This window comes from Phoxinus phoxinus, assembly GCF_949152265.1.
Source record: "Phoxinus phoxinus genome assembly, chromosome: 18".
Lineage (NCBI taxonomy): Eukaryota > Metazoa > Chordata > Actinopteri > Cypriniformes > Leuciscidae > Phoxinus > Phoxinus phoxinus.
This window is the reverse complement of record NC_136893.1, coordinates 22,485,450-22,499,824: the sequence shown is the minus strand read 5'-3', so window position 1 is coordinate 22,499,824 and position 14,375 is coordinate 22,485,450. Positions and strand designations below refer to the sequence as shown.

The 14,375-nt window shown below is 38.2% G+C and overlaps 1 protein-coding gene across 1 annotated transcript; it reads right to left on the bottom strand.

The window, feature by feature from the left end:
- Nucleotides 1-5,567: 5,567 nt before the first annotated feature.
- Nucleotides 5,568-14,363, bottom strand: trim35-39 (tripartite motif containing 35-39). The gene is made up of 6 exons (XM_079588010.1): nucleotides 13,659-14,363; nucleotides 13,439-13,522; nucleotides 11,297-11,527; nucleotides 11,193-11,215; nucleotides 11,002-11,120; nucleotides 5,568-8,895 (listed from the first exon to the last, which is right to left on the bottom strand). The coding sequence occupies exons 1-6, from the start codon at nucleotides 14,052-14,054 to the stop codon at nucleotides 8,423-8,425; spliced, it is 1,326 nt and encodes a 441-aa protein (XP_079444136.1). The 5' UTR covers nucleotides 14,055-14,363; the 3' UTR covers nucleotides 5,568-8,422.
- Between the last annotated feature and the right edge of the window lie 12 nt (nucleotides 14,364-14,375).

Here is a 14,375-nt window from a genome sequence, read left to right as displayed (position 1 = left end):
AAACAGTTGTGCTGCTTCGTATTTTTTGAGGAAACCGTGATACATTTTATTTTTCCAGGATTCTTTATTGAATAGAAAGTTCAGAAGAACAGCATTTATTTGAAATAGAAATCTTTTGTAACATTATAAATGTCACTTTTAGTCAATTTAAAGGGCAAGTTCGGTGTTTTACACTATATGCCCTGTTTTCAGATCGTTTCCGATTAAATAAAACGGATGGAAATTTGGACATATGCTGCTGGCCCGAGAATTTTCGGTTTCTGTGGTACCACCCCCCACCTCCACAATGGCTGCATAGGTGCACTGGAACAATCATTCCTAAAACGCATTAAACTTTCGTTTACAAAGACGTGAAACTCACCGAATGGTCAGGGGTGTTCACTGATATGATATCGTAGTTTTTGTAATACCGTACCTCACAGCACATTCAATACAAGTCAATGGAGTTGGACAAAAACTACGATAAAACCTGTTGGAAAGCATCTTTTGAAGCGATTTTGGTGTGAGCATATCAGTGAACACCCCTGACCACTCTGTGATGTCACACACACACTCTGTGATGTCACACACACACTCTGGGGACATCAGAGATTTATTTTACATTTTGTGAAAATGGCATTTTACCACCCCTTCATTTATTTATTTTTTTAAATGTAATGACCTTACATTTTTAACTGGTAGTTTGGTGTAAAGTCTACTTATGTAAATGTACATAATATAATAATAATAAAGAATGAGTGCCACAGTGTAATATGTGATTTTAATCAGCTGTTGTCAGAATGTTCCTCATTAATATAGAATTATTTGTGTTCTCAATTTATCAATTTTAATAATTGTTGACATGAGTTTACCAAGCCAGTTCACACACACCTTTCTGAAAATGTATATTTTCTTCGCAATATCAATGCCCATATTGTATCATGACAGGGCAACAGTGATGCAATTCTCAGGGAAGATGGCCGAAGTTGCTGTCTGATGACATTTATTTTGGTTTCCCTGTGTTGAAATGTTGAACCCGCTAAAAGCAGAATGTGTTCACAATATATCCCCCAATTTTTGTAATAAGCTTGATACGGTTTACTGACCTGGAGTCGAATAACAATGTCTCAGCATGTGTCATAACAGATCAGAGTGAGATGTCAGTCTCAAGGTCATGTCGTTGAAGCTCCTCCACTGTTATCTACTCCTTCCTGCAGCTGCACATTCATCTTCTCACTCTTTTTTTGTCCTTTATTCATTCAACTTTCTTCCACTTTCTGATTTGCCCTGTCAATGTTATGTTTCCATCCACTCATTTAAATTAAAATTTTTAGGATATTGGGATCTAAAAATGTGCATAAAAAAACATGCAATCAATTGAGGCGGATAATTTTTTATCCGATAAGAAATCATGCACATAAACTACAATGGAATCGCATTTAACGAATACATTTAAATAAATCGATGCCCAGCAAAAAGAGTCATGTAACTTTGCATCAACAGATCATGTGATCAGAAAAACCTCACAGCATCTCTAATGTTGGTTTGGTCACACTGAAATACTGAGTCAAAGTCTGTGATCAAAAGGTTTAATGGACTCCCAGAAGAACTCTCACACGATTGCGTTCCCAAACACAAAGCATCTGCCACTGTCGGCAAGATAACATGACGTGTTTATTGTGTTTTGTCTGCTCGAAAAAAAAATTACGTAAAAAGAGCCACAGTGGCTTCCCCAATTGCAGCAACTTCTCTTTTTAGTAGGCTGATATTTTTCAACAGTTTCCTAGGATGTGACGGTTCACTTTCAATATCAGTCTCTCGATGTCGCGTCATTGATGACGCTGTGGGAAACACCTTTCTCCTAGAAATACTGAAGCCTGACTGGAATAACAATCCAATTCAAATGTGCTTTATTGGCATGACAATGGACTTTATGCACAGCTGCACTACTTCCTGAATTATTGGACAAACTGATTAATCCAGGTGTGTCTGATTATTGTTGTTGGTCAGGCACACCTGGATTAATCAGTTTGTCCAATAATGGCAGACAGGAAACAAAGGAGCTTTTGAGCTAAAGTTCAGGAAGTAGTGCAGCTGTGCATAAAGTCCATTGTTTCAATATATTGCCAAATAATTTCCAATCATGCATAAAAATAAATAGATAAATAAATAAATGGTAGGCTAAGTAGAACAATTAATCAACATTTCAGAATTCTATGAACAATTTAGAATTCAGTGAATGTTTGCGTGTGTGTGTGTGTGTGTGTGTGTGTGTGTGTGAGCACATCACTGATTAGTCGACTCCCTCTTTTTGTGACGGGCATCAATATCTACTTATATATCTGATACATATATATATCTATCTGCAATACACTATATTGCTGCTAGTAGGATACAATCTCTTTTTTCCACCTACTAAAAGTTGAAGTTGTGTTTTATTGTGTAATTTAATGAAGTTAGGGCAAAGTATTTCAAATTTTGTATAGAATGTCCCTCTAATGTCCTAGTTGGGACAGCTGGTGAGGAAGTGTTGCTCTATCTCCACGTCTCGCTGGTCACAGTACGGGCAGATGCGTCTCTCTCTCTGGGCAGCCAGTTCGGTCTGTATCTGCCCTTCTCTATGTGATTGCTCAGTCTCAGTGATTCTGTATCCTCGTCATTGGCAATGGCCAATGGTGTTCAAGCACACAAACTAGGGGTTGTCATAACACAGAAGGGAACAGACAGGTGAGTGATATCAACTGGTTCTTTATTGAGGGCATAGGGTGGAGATGACAGCGGGAACCAGGCTATGGGGAGTTGATGGTAACAGGGAATGCAGATGGTAATTTAGCTTGCTGTAGACGGATGTATGGTACTTTGGAGATGGTGGATGTGAGGTGATGACTGGATTGGGAAGATGGATGATGGCAGACGGATGACAGGATACTGAAGGGGAGATCTCTGGTGAGGAATAGGAGGTAGCCGCATAACATCGGTTAATGGAAACGCTGTCGGGGGAGACCGTGAACTGCTCAATTCTAGTTGAAAACTGCTAATCTCTGTGATTTGGCGGGGTCGTATATAATTTTTCAAGGTTTTTGTTTCCTGTGCGCTTTTTTATCCATCTTTCGCGAAGAATAGAGGCTGCGTTGGAGTGTTTTGATAGTATTTTGGGTGCGGAGTCATATCGCTATACAATACAATTTGCAGACAGAGAAAGCTGAAAACCATCAGAAAAATTATTAAAAGAATGATAAAAGAATGCTTAGATGGAGATGAATGACATGTATAGCAGCATACGGTGAGGGACATTATTCTGTTTATGATATATCATACAGCTAGACCTATAATAACAAGACATTTCTAAGCAATAGCCTATATTGACATCATATCCGGGAGTTAAGTCAGTAATTTCGAGTAATATCACAGGCTTTGGCTATCCCGTGCGAATACGCCACACGAAATTCAGATGTCGGGGGGTAATTTCTAAATCACACGAGGTCCCCAGATAATACTAATCCAGTGCGAATAGGGCTTAAGGTGCTCTCAACTCCGTTCAGAGCTCAGGGAAATTACTTGCTGAAGACACAGCTTAATTCATTGGTTCAAACAACCGTGATGTATTGTTCACTTTTCAAATGTTTGATATTTAAAATCTCCTATAGTCTAAAACGCAGTAGGGTAGGGTCGGGTCGTCTAGAAAAAGTTGTAAATAGGAATAAGGTGAGTCATCAATAATACAATGTCTCGTTCCCTCATTTTAGGAAACCGAGATTACGTCAGTATCCAGAGACCTTTTGTTCTCTTGTACACATGGGATGGAAACTATCCAATTTTGTGCATAAGTTAAATTCACAACTAGAAACATATGAAACTAGCCATACATAAAGACTGAGAGATATTGCCCTATTCTGAGTCTGTAATTTTCTCCATGAAATCTTGAACGACTGAAATGGAACAAAGGTCATTTTCGCCAGGCCATCTCGCTCCACCAGCCCAGTGTGTGTGTGTGTGTGCGTGTGTTTTTATTTGCGCTAGAAAGAAAACGGTAAACTCAGTGAATTCAGGACTGCACAAATCCGTGAAATGTGTGGGGTGTAATGCTGGAATTTCATAAGGTCTGGAATGGGATTAGTGATGTTGTTTGATAAGGGTTTAACAAGCCAGTCAGCAGAGTCGCCAAGAAACCTTCCTGATCTTCTGCGTGAGGTCATGTTGTTACATTTAGTGATTGCATTGTTTTGAAAAAGAAACTTTAACAGTACAGTTTAACTCTAAAGCTCTAATATAGCCTACGGTAGCCTATTATCAGAGTTCACTGTGTTCCTGTTGTATCCCAAGCCTTAGAAATAGGCAAATGTATCACTGAAAGATTAATATGAAACACACTTACCCACTGTTAATGTCTCTCCAACCACATCAGTATAAACTAGTCCCTCTAAACTAAAATTTAAATAACTTGGCAATTGTGTCAAATGTTTTGAAAAAGTGTGCAATATCCTTTACCTTTTTCCTATTTCCAACATATTAAACAACTGCTAAAATGTAAAACACTTCGGTTCCTTTACCTGCTATTCACATGGATTGCCAAGAGATAGGTCATCCGGTGAACTGGGAAAAACTTCCTGTGGCCTGGCCTGTGTCTCGACTGATTTAGCCCGCGCGATTTCTTCTAGTGATCTGATATTGTACAACACACGCCGGCGACATCTGCTGGTCAAACCCGTGTAAATGCAACTCGATAGAGTTCAAGCATGTATTAAAAACCAAGTGAATTAAATTGTAATCTTTTACATGTAATTTAGCTACATGTAAGTTACATGTACTTACAGTTTTTTTATGTTTATCAAATTTAAGTTGTGAATCTAAAACTACACATAAATCAAACGTGTCTACTTTCTCTATTTTCCATTATGTACCCTAATTAGAAAAAAAACATAACTTTTCCTAACATTTAAAGTGAGATGATATTCCTTCCATTTGGCAACTTTGATTATTAGATATCTATGTTAATTAATGTATCATCATCATGAAGTTCGTATTGAATATCTGGGCAACAAAGTGGCAAATCATTTATAAACATACCAAAAAGCAACGGGCCTAAATTTGAGCCTTGAGGTAAGCTATTTTCTTGTTCATGAACGATGACATTACACCCTCAATTTTCACACATTGCTCTCTGAGGAAAACCACATGCATAATTTGTTTTTATTCATTTTTATAAAACGGTTATTTCCAATCCTTGATTCTAATTGGTCAATAGCTGTGTTTTACTCAATATAAAACACGGCTCACTGTTCTATGTATCACTACACAACACCCCTAGCAACCACTCTTAGCAACTTAAACACATGTTTGATCTCATCCATATTGTTCATTGAAGCTATAAGTTAGTAGAGTATTGTAAGAGATCGAGTAAGCGAGTGTACCTGCATTTACAGTAGACATACCATTTTCCTTCAGGTCAGTTCTATATTCATAATGATAAAAAAATCCGTTTGAATGTCCGCTGCAATATCTTGTCCTTTTAACAGTTAAGGGGCTTTCCCCGTGCCCAGAGCCATATTATACCATATAGAGAGTTTCAAATTAGTTCATTAGTTTTCAAAACTGTGCAACTCACCGAGTGATTAGTGATGTTAGTTGATGTTCCAGAAACAAAAAGTGTTGCGAAATTCAGTTTCTGTCGTGTTTTATTCGTCATTTTGTAAAATCCCATTGAATTCTGTTGAAGGACTGAGTGCTCGTTAATATAAATGCGCTACCGGAAACGGAAAGGGGGCTGTTTACATTTGGTCGATGTAACGTTAGTCTTTTTGCTCGCTTCCGTTTCTCATAAGGCTAGCGAGCAGAGCAACTGTGCTCCGGGAGAGTAAGCGAAATAAACAAACAAAACCTTCATTAATTGTTACTTGTAATATGAAGTTGAACTCGACTGTGACCGTGAGTGTCCCGCGAGACATAAACATCGGTTATCGCCATCAAGTGGTCGGGAGTGTGCTAACGCTTCAGATTCAAATATTGAGCGGAAGTTACACGGTTGTGAAATGTCTGAAAAAATAGTTCCACTATAGCAAAATAAACGGATTGGAATCATATATTGCGACGATATATTGTTTATAATCATCAACGAACACCACTAACCACTCGGTGAGTTTAACAGTTTTGTAAACGAACATTATTGGCTGTTTTAATGACATTTTCGGACATGCCCATTGACTCCAATGTTAAATGGGTCCATGGCCAATTCTATTATAGTCAAAAACTCGAGAGAGGAACCATTGTCAAAAAAATTTTGTCCACCACTCTTGTTCATCCAAAACAAACTACAATATAGACTCAAGGTGTTAAATACCGGAATTATCCTTTAAGTGATTTATTTTATCATGTGAGAGGATTTGGCTAATCAGGCCAATTAAAGACTATTAACTAGCATGCTATTTTTTACCCATTAGACGCGTTTGTCAGCTTTGCTATATGGCATATAGATTAATCTCACAAAACATTGTGTGATTTATCCGTTTCGTGAGATTAAATCTTCAGTATATGCTACAGCAAAGCTGAGAGGCTTCAGAAAATGTGATGTCGTTTCTGGTGTGTCCTAATCTGCATACTTGAGAGCTCTGTTCAATGCCATTTTTTTGTATAAATAGTGTGATTAGCCTAAATCACACAAGCCTGTGACCAAGCAATAAACATCATGAAAAGCGACAGAATTTTTGAAGAGACAAACCTTTATTTAATTATTTGTCAAGATAAGCACAAACACACATCGCTAAACAGCTAGGCTAGTGAACAGTCTAGTTAAAATTATATTTGGCCTTAAATGTTGTGTACTTTAAACAGGATTAGAAAAAAATGCCAGAAAGATATCGGTAATGAATGTTTAGATAAACAACAGTGGTGATGTTTTACAAGACAAGTACATGAGTCATGTATGCTTACGTGTTCACTTCTGCACGTGGTGTCAATTTCACTATCAGCTTAGTGCCCAGTTTTGTGCACTGGGCCTGTCCCAATACTCACACTCGTGGTCATGGCCACTTGAGAGCGTGTGAACGTGAAAAGAAGTGTGCATGACTGTCACAGGTCTGATAAATGGCAAAGCGCAGTGCCCTTAATGCACACTATTTGAAGCCAAGCGTATCCCATCATCATTCATCATGAACTCGTGTGCACAGAAATCACGAGATAAACAAAAAACGTTCCAATGAAAGTTAAATGAATTAGATATTACATATATTTTGGAAGTAAAAGGTAAAGTGTTGCACATTTTATTGGTGCAGAGATGAGTGTGTATTTTGTAAAACACTTGCAACTGCTTTTTATCACTTAAAATTAAATTGACGTCTGTTACATAGGGACTACTGAACAGACAGACATTTAGAAGATTATTTTAAACTGCAAAGGACTGAAAGTAAAAATTTGTAAAACCTTACTTGCATTTTGACAACTCTAAGTGTGTCCCATCGGGTAATACAAGGATCTGTGAATTGTCAATGAATTGTTCAAAGCCGTTATTGAGCGGATTCCCTCTCGGAACAGAGACTCGGTTCTAAACGAAACAGGATCTGTGATTTGTACTTATTAGCATCTTTATCAAGCTTGTAAATGTTTCTTTCTGTTATACTGATTGTCCTGCATCTGATCAGTCCTAATGTAGCCAACTATTTTTGAAGGTTTAATTGTTTGCGGAAAAAAACCTACAGTATCTTCCCACCTCTAAACTGAAACATTGTATCATTTGTTTCACTCTACTTGTCTGTTCACACATTTCCAACACTACATCCAACATTTTTGATGATCATCTAACGTTTTTTTAATATCAGTACTTGTTTCAGAATGTTCAGACATACCCATAATGTTTGCCAAAATTTGATTTTCCTCTTTGTCGCCATCTCTGTTCGAAATCTGCTATTCACTGAATTATAAACTTTGTGTGAGTTGTGCGTCGACGCGCCACAGCGCGGATGAATCCAATGTTTTGAGGAGAATGTGCGGCTGTCCGTCACCGCGCCGGTGTGGATACTGTCATTCAGAATCACAGATTATACCATACTTTTCACTGGACAATGTAATCTGAACAAGTAATATCCACTTTAGTTCTAACCAACTAAGGGGGAAAAGCATTGCAGTAAATCGCGCTGATTAAATCTAACGATCGCTTATATCACGTCAAACTGTGCAAATTATACTTTGTTCTCAAATTGTTAATGTTAACAACATCATCATTGATGTGCGTGACTGCATTTAATGCCCTTCCGATATGTCATTTTGAACCCAAAAAAGTTAAGGACTGGTGCTTTAACATTCGCCAAAACCAAAACAAAAAAACTTTTTAAAACATGTAATGGACTTTTTGAACGATAAGATCATTCAGAAATAACGTTTTCGCAACTTAATGGGGACATTATTTTTGTCAGCTGTGGATGTACAGCTATAACTTTTACAAACAATTCACCTATAAGATCTTTAGATGGGAAAAGCTATAGAAGAATGGGAAAACAGCCTCAGTGAATCTGGTGGTGAACGTGTATAGGTGTGTGTTGGTTACAGGATCAGAGAATGACACCGTTCCTATGTCATAGTCCAGCTGAACCCTCACCCGCTCAAGCTTCTGCTCCACAGGAAAACCAGACTCTTCAAACAGTCTGTGCTGCACACTCCACACACCAGTGTCAAAGAAATCACATCCCTTCCTCTGGTTCGACGCCGCAGTGACTCCCAGAGCCCAGGACGAGCTCTCTTTAACCTCCACGTCCCAGCAGTGTGTCCCCGAGTTAAACCCCTCTGAACCCAGAACGCAGGAATGCTCGTCGAATCTCTCTGGATTATCAGGAAGCGTTTGACTGTTCGAACTGCATCTCAGACTGGTCAGATCATCAGACAAGAGGAGATCTGGGTGAGCTGTATTCGGATCCAGAACCACAGGAGCTGATGAGACACAACCAACAGCTGCTTTTATTCTGATCTTCATATGATCGAGAGGGAACTGTACACAAATTCAGATGGATTATGAACACTGAAACACTATCAGACGTTTTTCTCTGATTACTGTCAGTGTTGTTATAGTCAATAGTGTCCCGATTCAGAGGCTGCACTCTTCGAAGCCGAATGTGTCTCTGTCCCAATTCAAAGGCTCCTTCGCGAGTTCACACTTACATATATCAAGCGTAGCGTCAGTTCTGGTCAGTTCACGTTAGTCAAGCTCGCATCAGCTGATCCACGTCTACCTATAGAAATATGACGCCTATCACATATAAGCTCCTTCAGTATTATCAGCAGCTATCGCGTTTCTCAGGAGCTAATTACCCTCCTCCCTCCCCAGCTCCTCTCGTCAGTCAGGATTTGGCATTTTGATTCCCCTTGAATCAGACTAAAATTCTCTAATTATGTTGTCATTAAAAATAATTACTGATATCTGCAATACATGCATGTTGGTTCGGTTCACCCCATTGATGCTCTCCCGGCTCTTATCCATGCTAGGCTGCATGGATGCGCAGGGAGTTCTTGCCCAGAACAGAACCAAACCGCCAATCCAAACTGTATGCTAATTGACCCTTCGCAGGAGCTTGATTGACAGGTGATCTGACCAATCATACTTCGCCATCCGCCATTTTGTCCGACAAAGCAGTCAGGAGAGTTAGTAGATTAACATGGGAGGATTTGAACTTGAGAAGCGGAGTGTACTGACGCCTTTCCGCGGTTAAAACAACATTTCTTCTGATGTTCATTCATGTTTATTTGATGCTATAAATGAACTAGAAGGAAGAGATGATCGGTTCACGAGCAGCTTTAGCTGATGCTCTACAGCGATCTGTCACACACATTAAAGTGCCACAAAACGGTATTTATGGTTTAAATTTCTTTAAAAATGACCAAATTTGAAAGGTGAGACTTTATTTAATATGTTTAATATCAAAAGTAACCGAAAAGTAGCCTTGTCTGTCCTGTCTGTCAGCGTGTTGTCAGTCTCATCTCTGCTCCGCGATACATTTTTCACTGCGTGAGAACATGGTGTGGCGTGAGAGCGGCGTAGCTTGTCGGACAAAGCGACAGTAACTAAGGGGGGCGGGTCTTTGCGAACGGTCAATTGTCAATCGTACTTGAAGATAGTGGTCCTGATAGAAATTAAAATAGAGTAAAGGTTATGCATATTTGGCCTGCTGTCCGAAGGAATCGCTCCGAGCTAAGATCCCCCGAAAGATAGAACGAATGGATTCGTCGCAGCCTAGCCTATCCCACGATTCATCAGCGCACCAGTGACAACTGGATTTTTTTTTGAGAGAGAGAAAATGCCAGATTACACTTTAAAATGTAGAAACATGCGGGTTCTACTTACCGGTACTCAAATATCTAACGATACAAATGTAACAAAACAAAACAAAAAAAATGTATATAGCGGTTATATATCTACATCTTACCAAAATGCGCTTTTATAGATAGTTTACACTCTTTATTATGTACATACATGGACCATGGTGAACATATTTAGATGAGTTGTGAACCCGGTTTTGTTTTCAGATAGTTGAATATAACTTATAAAAGTTTAGTAAAAACATACTGCCACTCGCCAGCTCTAAACTATTTTATCAGGCAGAGATTGCTATTTGTTAATTAAAGAAAAACCTTATGTAATCACAGTTCTTTAAAAAATATCTGCAATTATGAAACTTAATCATTTTAATGATTTATTGTTTCCTTGTTTTTGTAAACATTTGAGAACACTATCGGTCAAAAGTTTGTGGTCAGTAAGATTTTTTTGAAAGAAATGAATACCTTTCTTCAGCAAGGATACATTAAACTAATCAAAAGTGACAGTTCAGACATTTACAAAGTTACAAAAACTTCAAAGTTACATGTTACAAAAGATTTATATTGCAAATAAATGCTGTTCTTTTGAACTTTCTATTCAAAGAGCCTTGGTGAGCAAAAAGGCCCAAGCTTGTGAACTCTAGCGCTCTTAGCCTTTGAATACTGTCTTGGACACTAAGGGCTTTGCAGTCAAAATGTTTGAGAATCACTTTTCTAAAGACTCACTGTTTTGGACAAGGTCTTGCGCCGCCTTCCAGACTCTGAACGGCAGGTTGCCCAAGTAACTTGCCACATGAATCAAAGCTCCAGAAGCCATGTGTGGATCCGGCTGCGAGCTCTGGACTCTGGAAGGACATTCGGGAGTCAGAACTACAGTGGCTTTGGATCAGAACCAAAGAAACCAGTAGATCACTCACCTTTCCATCATGACTGGAAAGTTCTGCAGAATAAACAGATCATTTATTATCTCCTAAAATGATTGGTTGTGATCAATCAATGAATCATATATCAGAAATGAGACCTTTAGAAACAAGACTTCGCTGGCATTCATCATCTCCTCCATGTCTTGGATTGTGTGTGAAAGAGTTAAGATGTGTGTGTTCATCTCCTCAAGCTTCTCCTTCATCATCTGATTCTTCCTCTCCTTTTCCTCCCTCAGTGCAGCGGTTGCGGTTTCTTCTTCATCTCTGAGGAACTGATGAAGCTTCTCAAACTCCAGTTTAATCTGACAGTCTGTGTGCTCAGCTTGAGACTGAAATTAAATAACATTCACTTATTAATAATAATACATTTTATTAGTAATGCTCTTTTCGTACATATTAATGTTGTTATGCAACAACAATTTAAATAACAACCAAGTTAATAAAGATTGCATTAAAAAAAATCAACTTCTTGAAACATTCCAGTTCAATCATGTGAATGAACACACATAAACATCACATAATTTATGACTAGTGAAAAACTTCTTGTGCAATCGTAGTGTACTTCACATTGCAAAAAAAAAAAAAAAAAAACTTTACTTGCAGATAATATAATAATAATGAAATAAAAGGCAACTTAAGTGCACTTCAACAGAGTACACTGTCATAACTGTTTCTTAACACACTTAAGTACAACTCTAAAAAGTACACTTTGTTATAGTCAAATTAAAAGTTTACTTTAAAGTAGGGCTGCACGATTATGGCCAAAATGAGATCACGATTATTTGTTGATTTTAACCAAAACCAATTTTATTGTCACATAGGCTAATTATAACTGCTTTCACATCCATACTGTGCTACGTTTCCTGCTAATGTACACATATGTGCATTAAAATAAAATAGGTCCTCTTATTCACCAAAATTCAGTGCATCTCCTTAAAGAATAAATAAGAATAAATAATTAATTATTATTTTATATTGTACTTATATTTTATATACATTGTATTTATAATTATTAAGATAGACTAGAGAAATTATCTTCTGTTATAGGCTAATGACTGCGCGAGACAATTGTCTTTTGTGTGCATGTATGTCTGTGTGTATGCTTATCAAATAGGCTAATGTCAAACATTTTGTTAAAGATTATATAATCTTTGACAAAAAACTAAACAAAGCAAAAAAAAAAAAAAAAAAAAAAAACACTTTAACATTTCCTCCTGTGGCTATAGCCTACCGTCACATCGCCTAGTCAGCCTAGTTAACACAGTTATTGTAGTTAACACAGTTATTTTAGTTAACACAGTTATATCTTTTGCTGCATTTTCTTCAAAGGCCGTCTTTGCAGACATAACCGTCTTCCTCAGATGCCATTATCCTCTCCACAGCTCTTGTGGTACCATGACTTCACTGACAGCATCCCGATGTCGGTGAATAAGAAAGTCTTGTTATTTGAAGTCATTCGCGCACTATCGCTCGCGCGCACGCCGCGCAGACACACTCGTCTCGGTCTCACTCGCGCAGACAGTGGTTTATGGAGCGCTAGATTGGCTTTGAAAAATTAAAAAATACTTTAATACAGTTTTTAATTAATGACAGAATTATCATTTTGGGGTGAACAATTCCCTTAAGTAGTAACGGCCACCTAGTGTTAAGTAGTGTTCATGACATGAATGTTAATATGTCTTTAAGATGACTTATGTTCCGTATGTGAGCGCGCACGCACAGTGAGAGAAAGAGTGAGAAGGCTCGCGCAAAGAGGAAGATGACCGCTCTACTGCTGACTGTTATTTTACTGTGTTTAGGCTACTTTCACTTTGATTTGTGGCGTGTTTCAGAGTATTTTCCTTTTCAATGTTAACATTCGCTCTCTGACATGTATGTGAAGAGTGTGCTTAACTGAGAGGAAATATATAAAAGACTCGTGGAACTACCAGTCACTGTCTGTCTCTTTTCTATTCTTCATCTGGGCAGACTTCGCTCTGACAGACGTTACAAAGTCCGACTTAAAAGTGGGTCTTATAATAGCATTTCATTACCATGCAAATAAATGTCATGTTAAGTAGTTTGCAGTTGTGCATTTTCTTTTTTGTATATGCTACTAAATAAAATAGGCCTATATGTGTACTCGTTTTTCACAAGGATTAACATGTTAAGTTGACTTTAAAGAAATTGAATCATAATAAACTGGAATCTGTTACATACAATTTTAGATTCTATATACCTGCGTGATTCTGTATCCTCACCTTTATGTGTTGAATTGTTTTCACAAACTCTCCTTTAATTTTCTCCCTGTGTTTAAGTTTCTCTTGTAAGAACTTCAGATCCTCCTAGAATAAAAAAAATAAAAGAGTATAGTATGATCGTACATGTGATTATAAAGTTGAGCAAAATGGCAGAGAGAAATACTGAGTGTATGAATGATATCCGTGACTATTGTTATGAAACAAGAGACATTTGTCTTACCTTATGAGATGAAACCACTTCACTGATGGGTCTGAATGTGTGCTTGACATGTTTCTCTGAATCCCTGCACACTAAACACACAGGCTGCTTGTCCTCCAGACAGAAGAGTTTGAGTTTCTCACGGTGTAAACTGCAGACCTCCTCAGACCCTGATGAACTCCTCTCATTTCTCCCCTTCAGGAAGGACTCGCACAAGTTTTTCAACACAAGATTGCATGGAGGATCATCTCGTGACGACCTTCTCCTGCACACAGGACACTCCCTAGTGTTCTTGCATCTCCAAAACTGCTGAAGACACTCTTTACAGAAACTGTGACTGCACGACAGAAGAACAGGAGCCTTGAAGATTTCACAGCAAATTGGACATGACATTTCCTTTGCAGAAAGTGAATCCATTTTCACGATTTTAGAGCACCAGCAAACGAGACTTCCCTGATGGATTCAAAAGTAAACACGCAGGAGAATCACACAAACTCTGCTGGCTATTTGAAATAAACTTCTCAAAAATCCCCTTTGAAAGTGTCTCTTCTTCTCCACCGATTGCAGGTTCTTTTATGCTTTTGTCGAGAGACTGAGGTTAGAGTCGCTATGACAGAAAGTAAAAACACCGAGACAGTCAAGCCCTTGCAAGTTTTTTAATCCCCTCTGGGCATTAATAAAAACAGGTCCGGACGACACCATCAGAATTTCTTTCCTGTGACGTCGCGCGCACTCGGG

What these genes read in the sequence shown, in the direction of transcription:
- trim35-39 (XM_079588010.1), bottom strand. Translation starts at nt 14,054, where the DNA reads ATGGATTCACTTTCTGCAAAGGAAATGTCATGTCCAATTTGCTGTGAA. An exon ending in AAGTGGTTTCATCTCATAAG is followed by an intron (nt 13,523 to 13,658) that starts GTAAGACAAATG and finishes TTTTTATTCTAG; the next exon opens with GAGGATCTGAAGTTCTTACA. An exon ending in GCAAGACCTTGTCCAAAACA is followed by an intron (nt 8,896 to 11,001) that starts GTGAGTCTTTAG and finishes GTGTCTCATCAG; the next exon opens with CTCCTGTGGTTCTGGATCCG.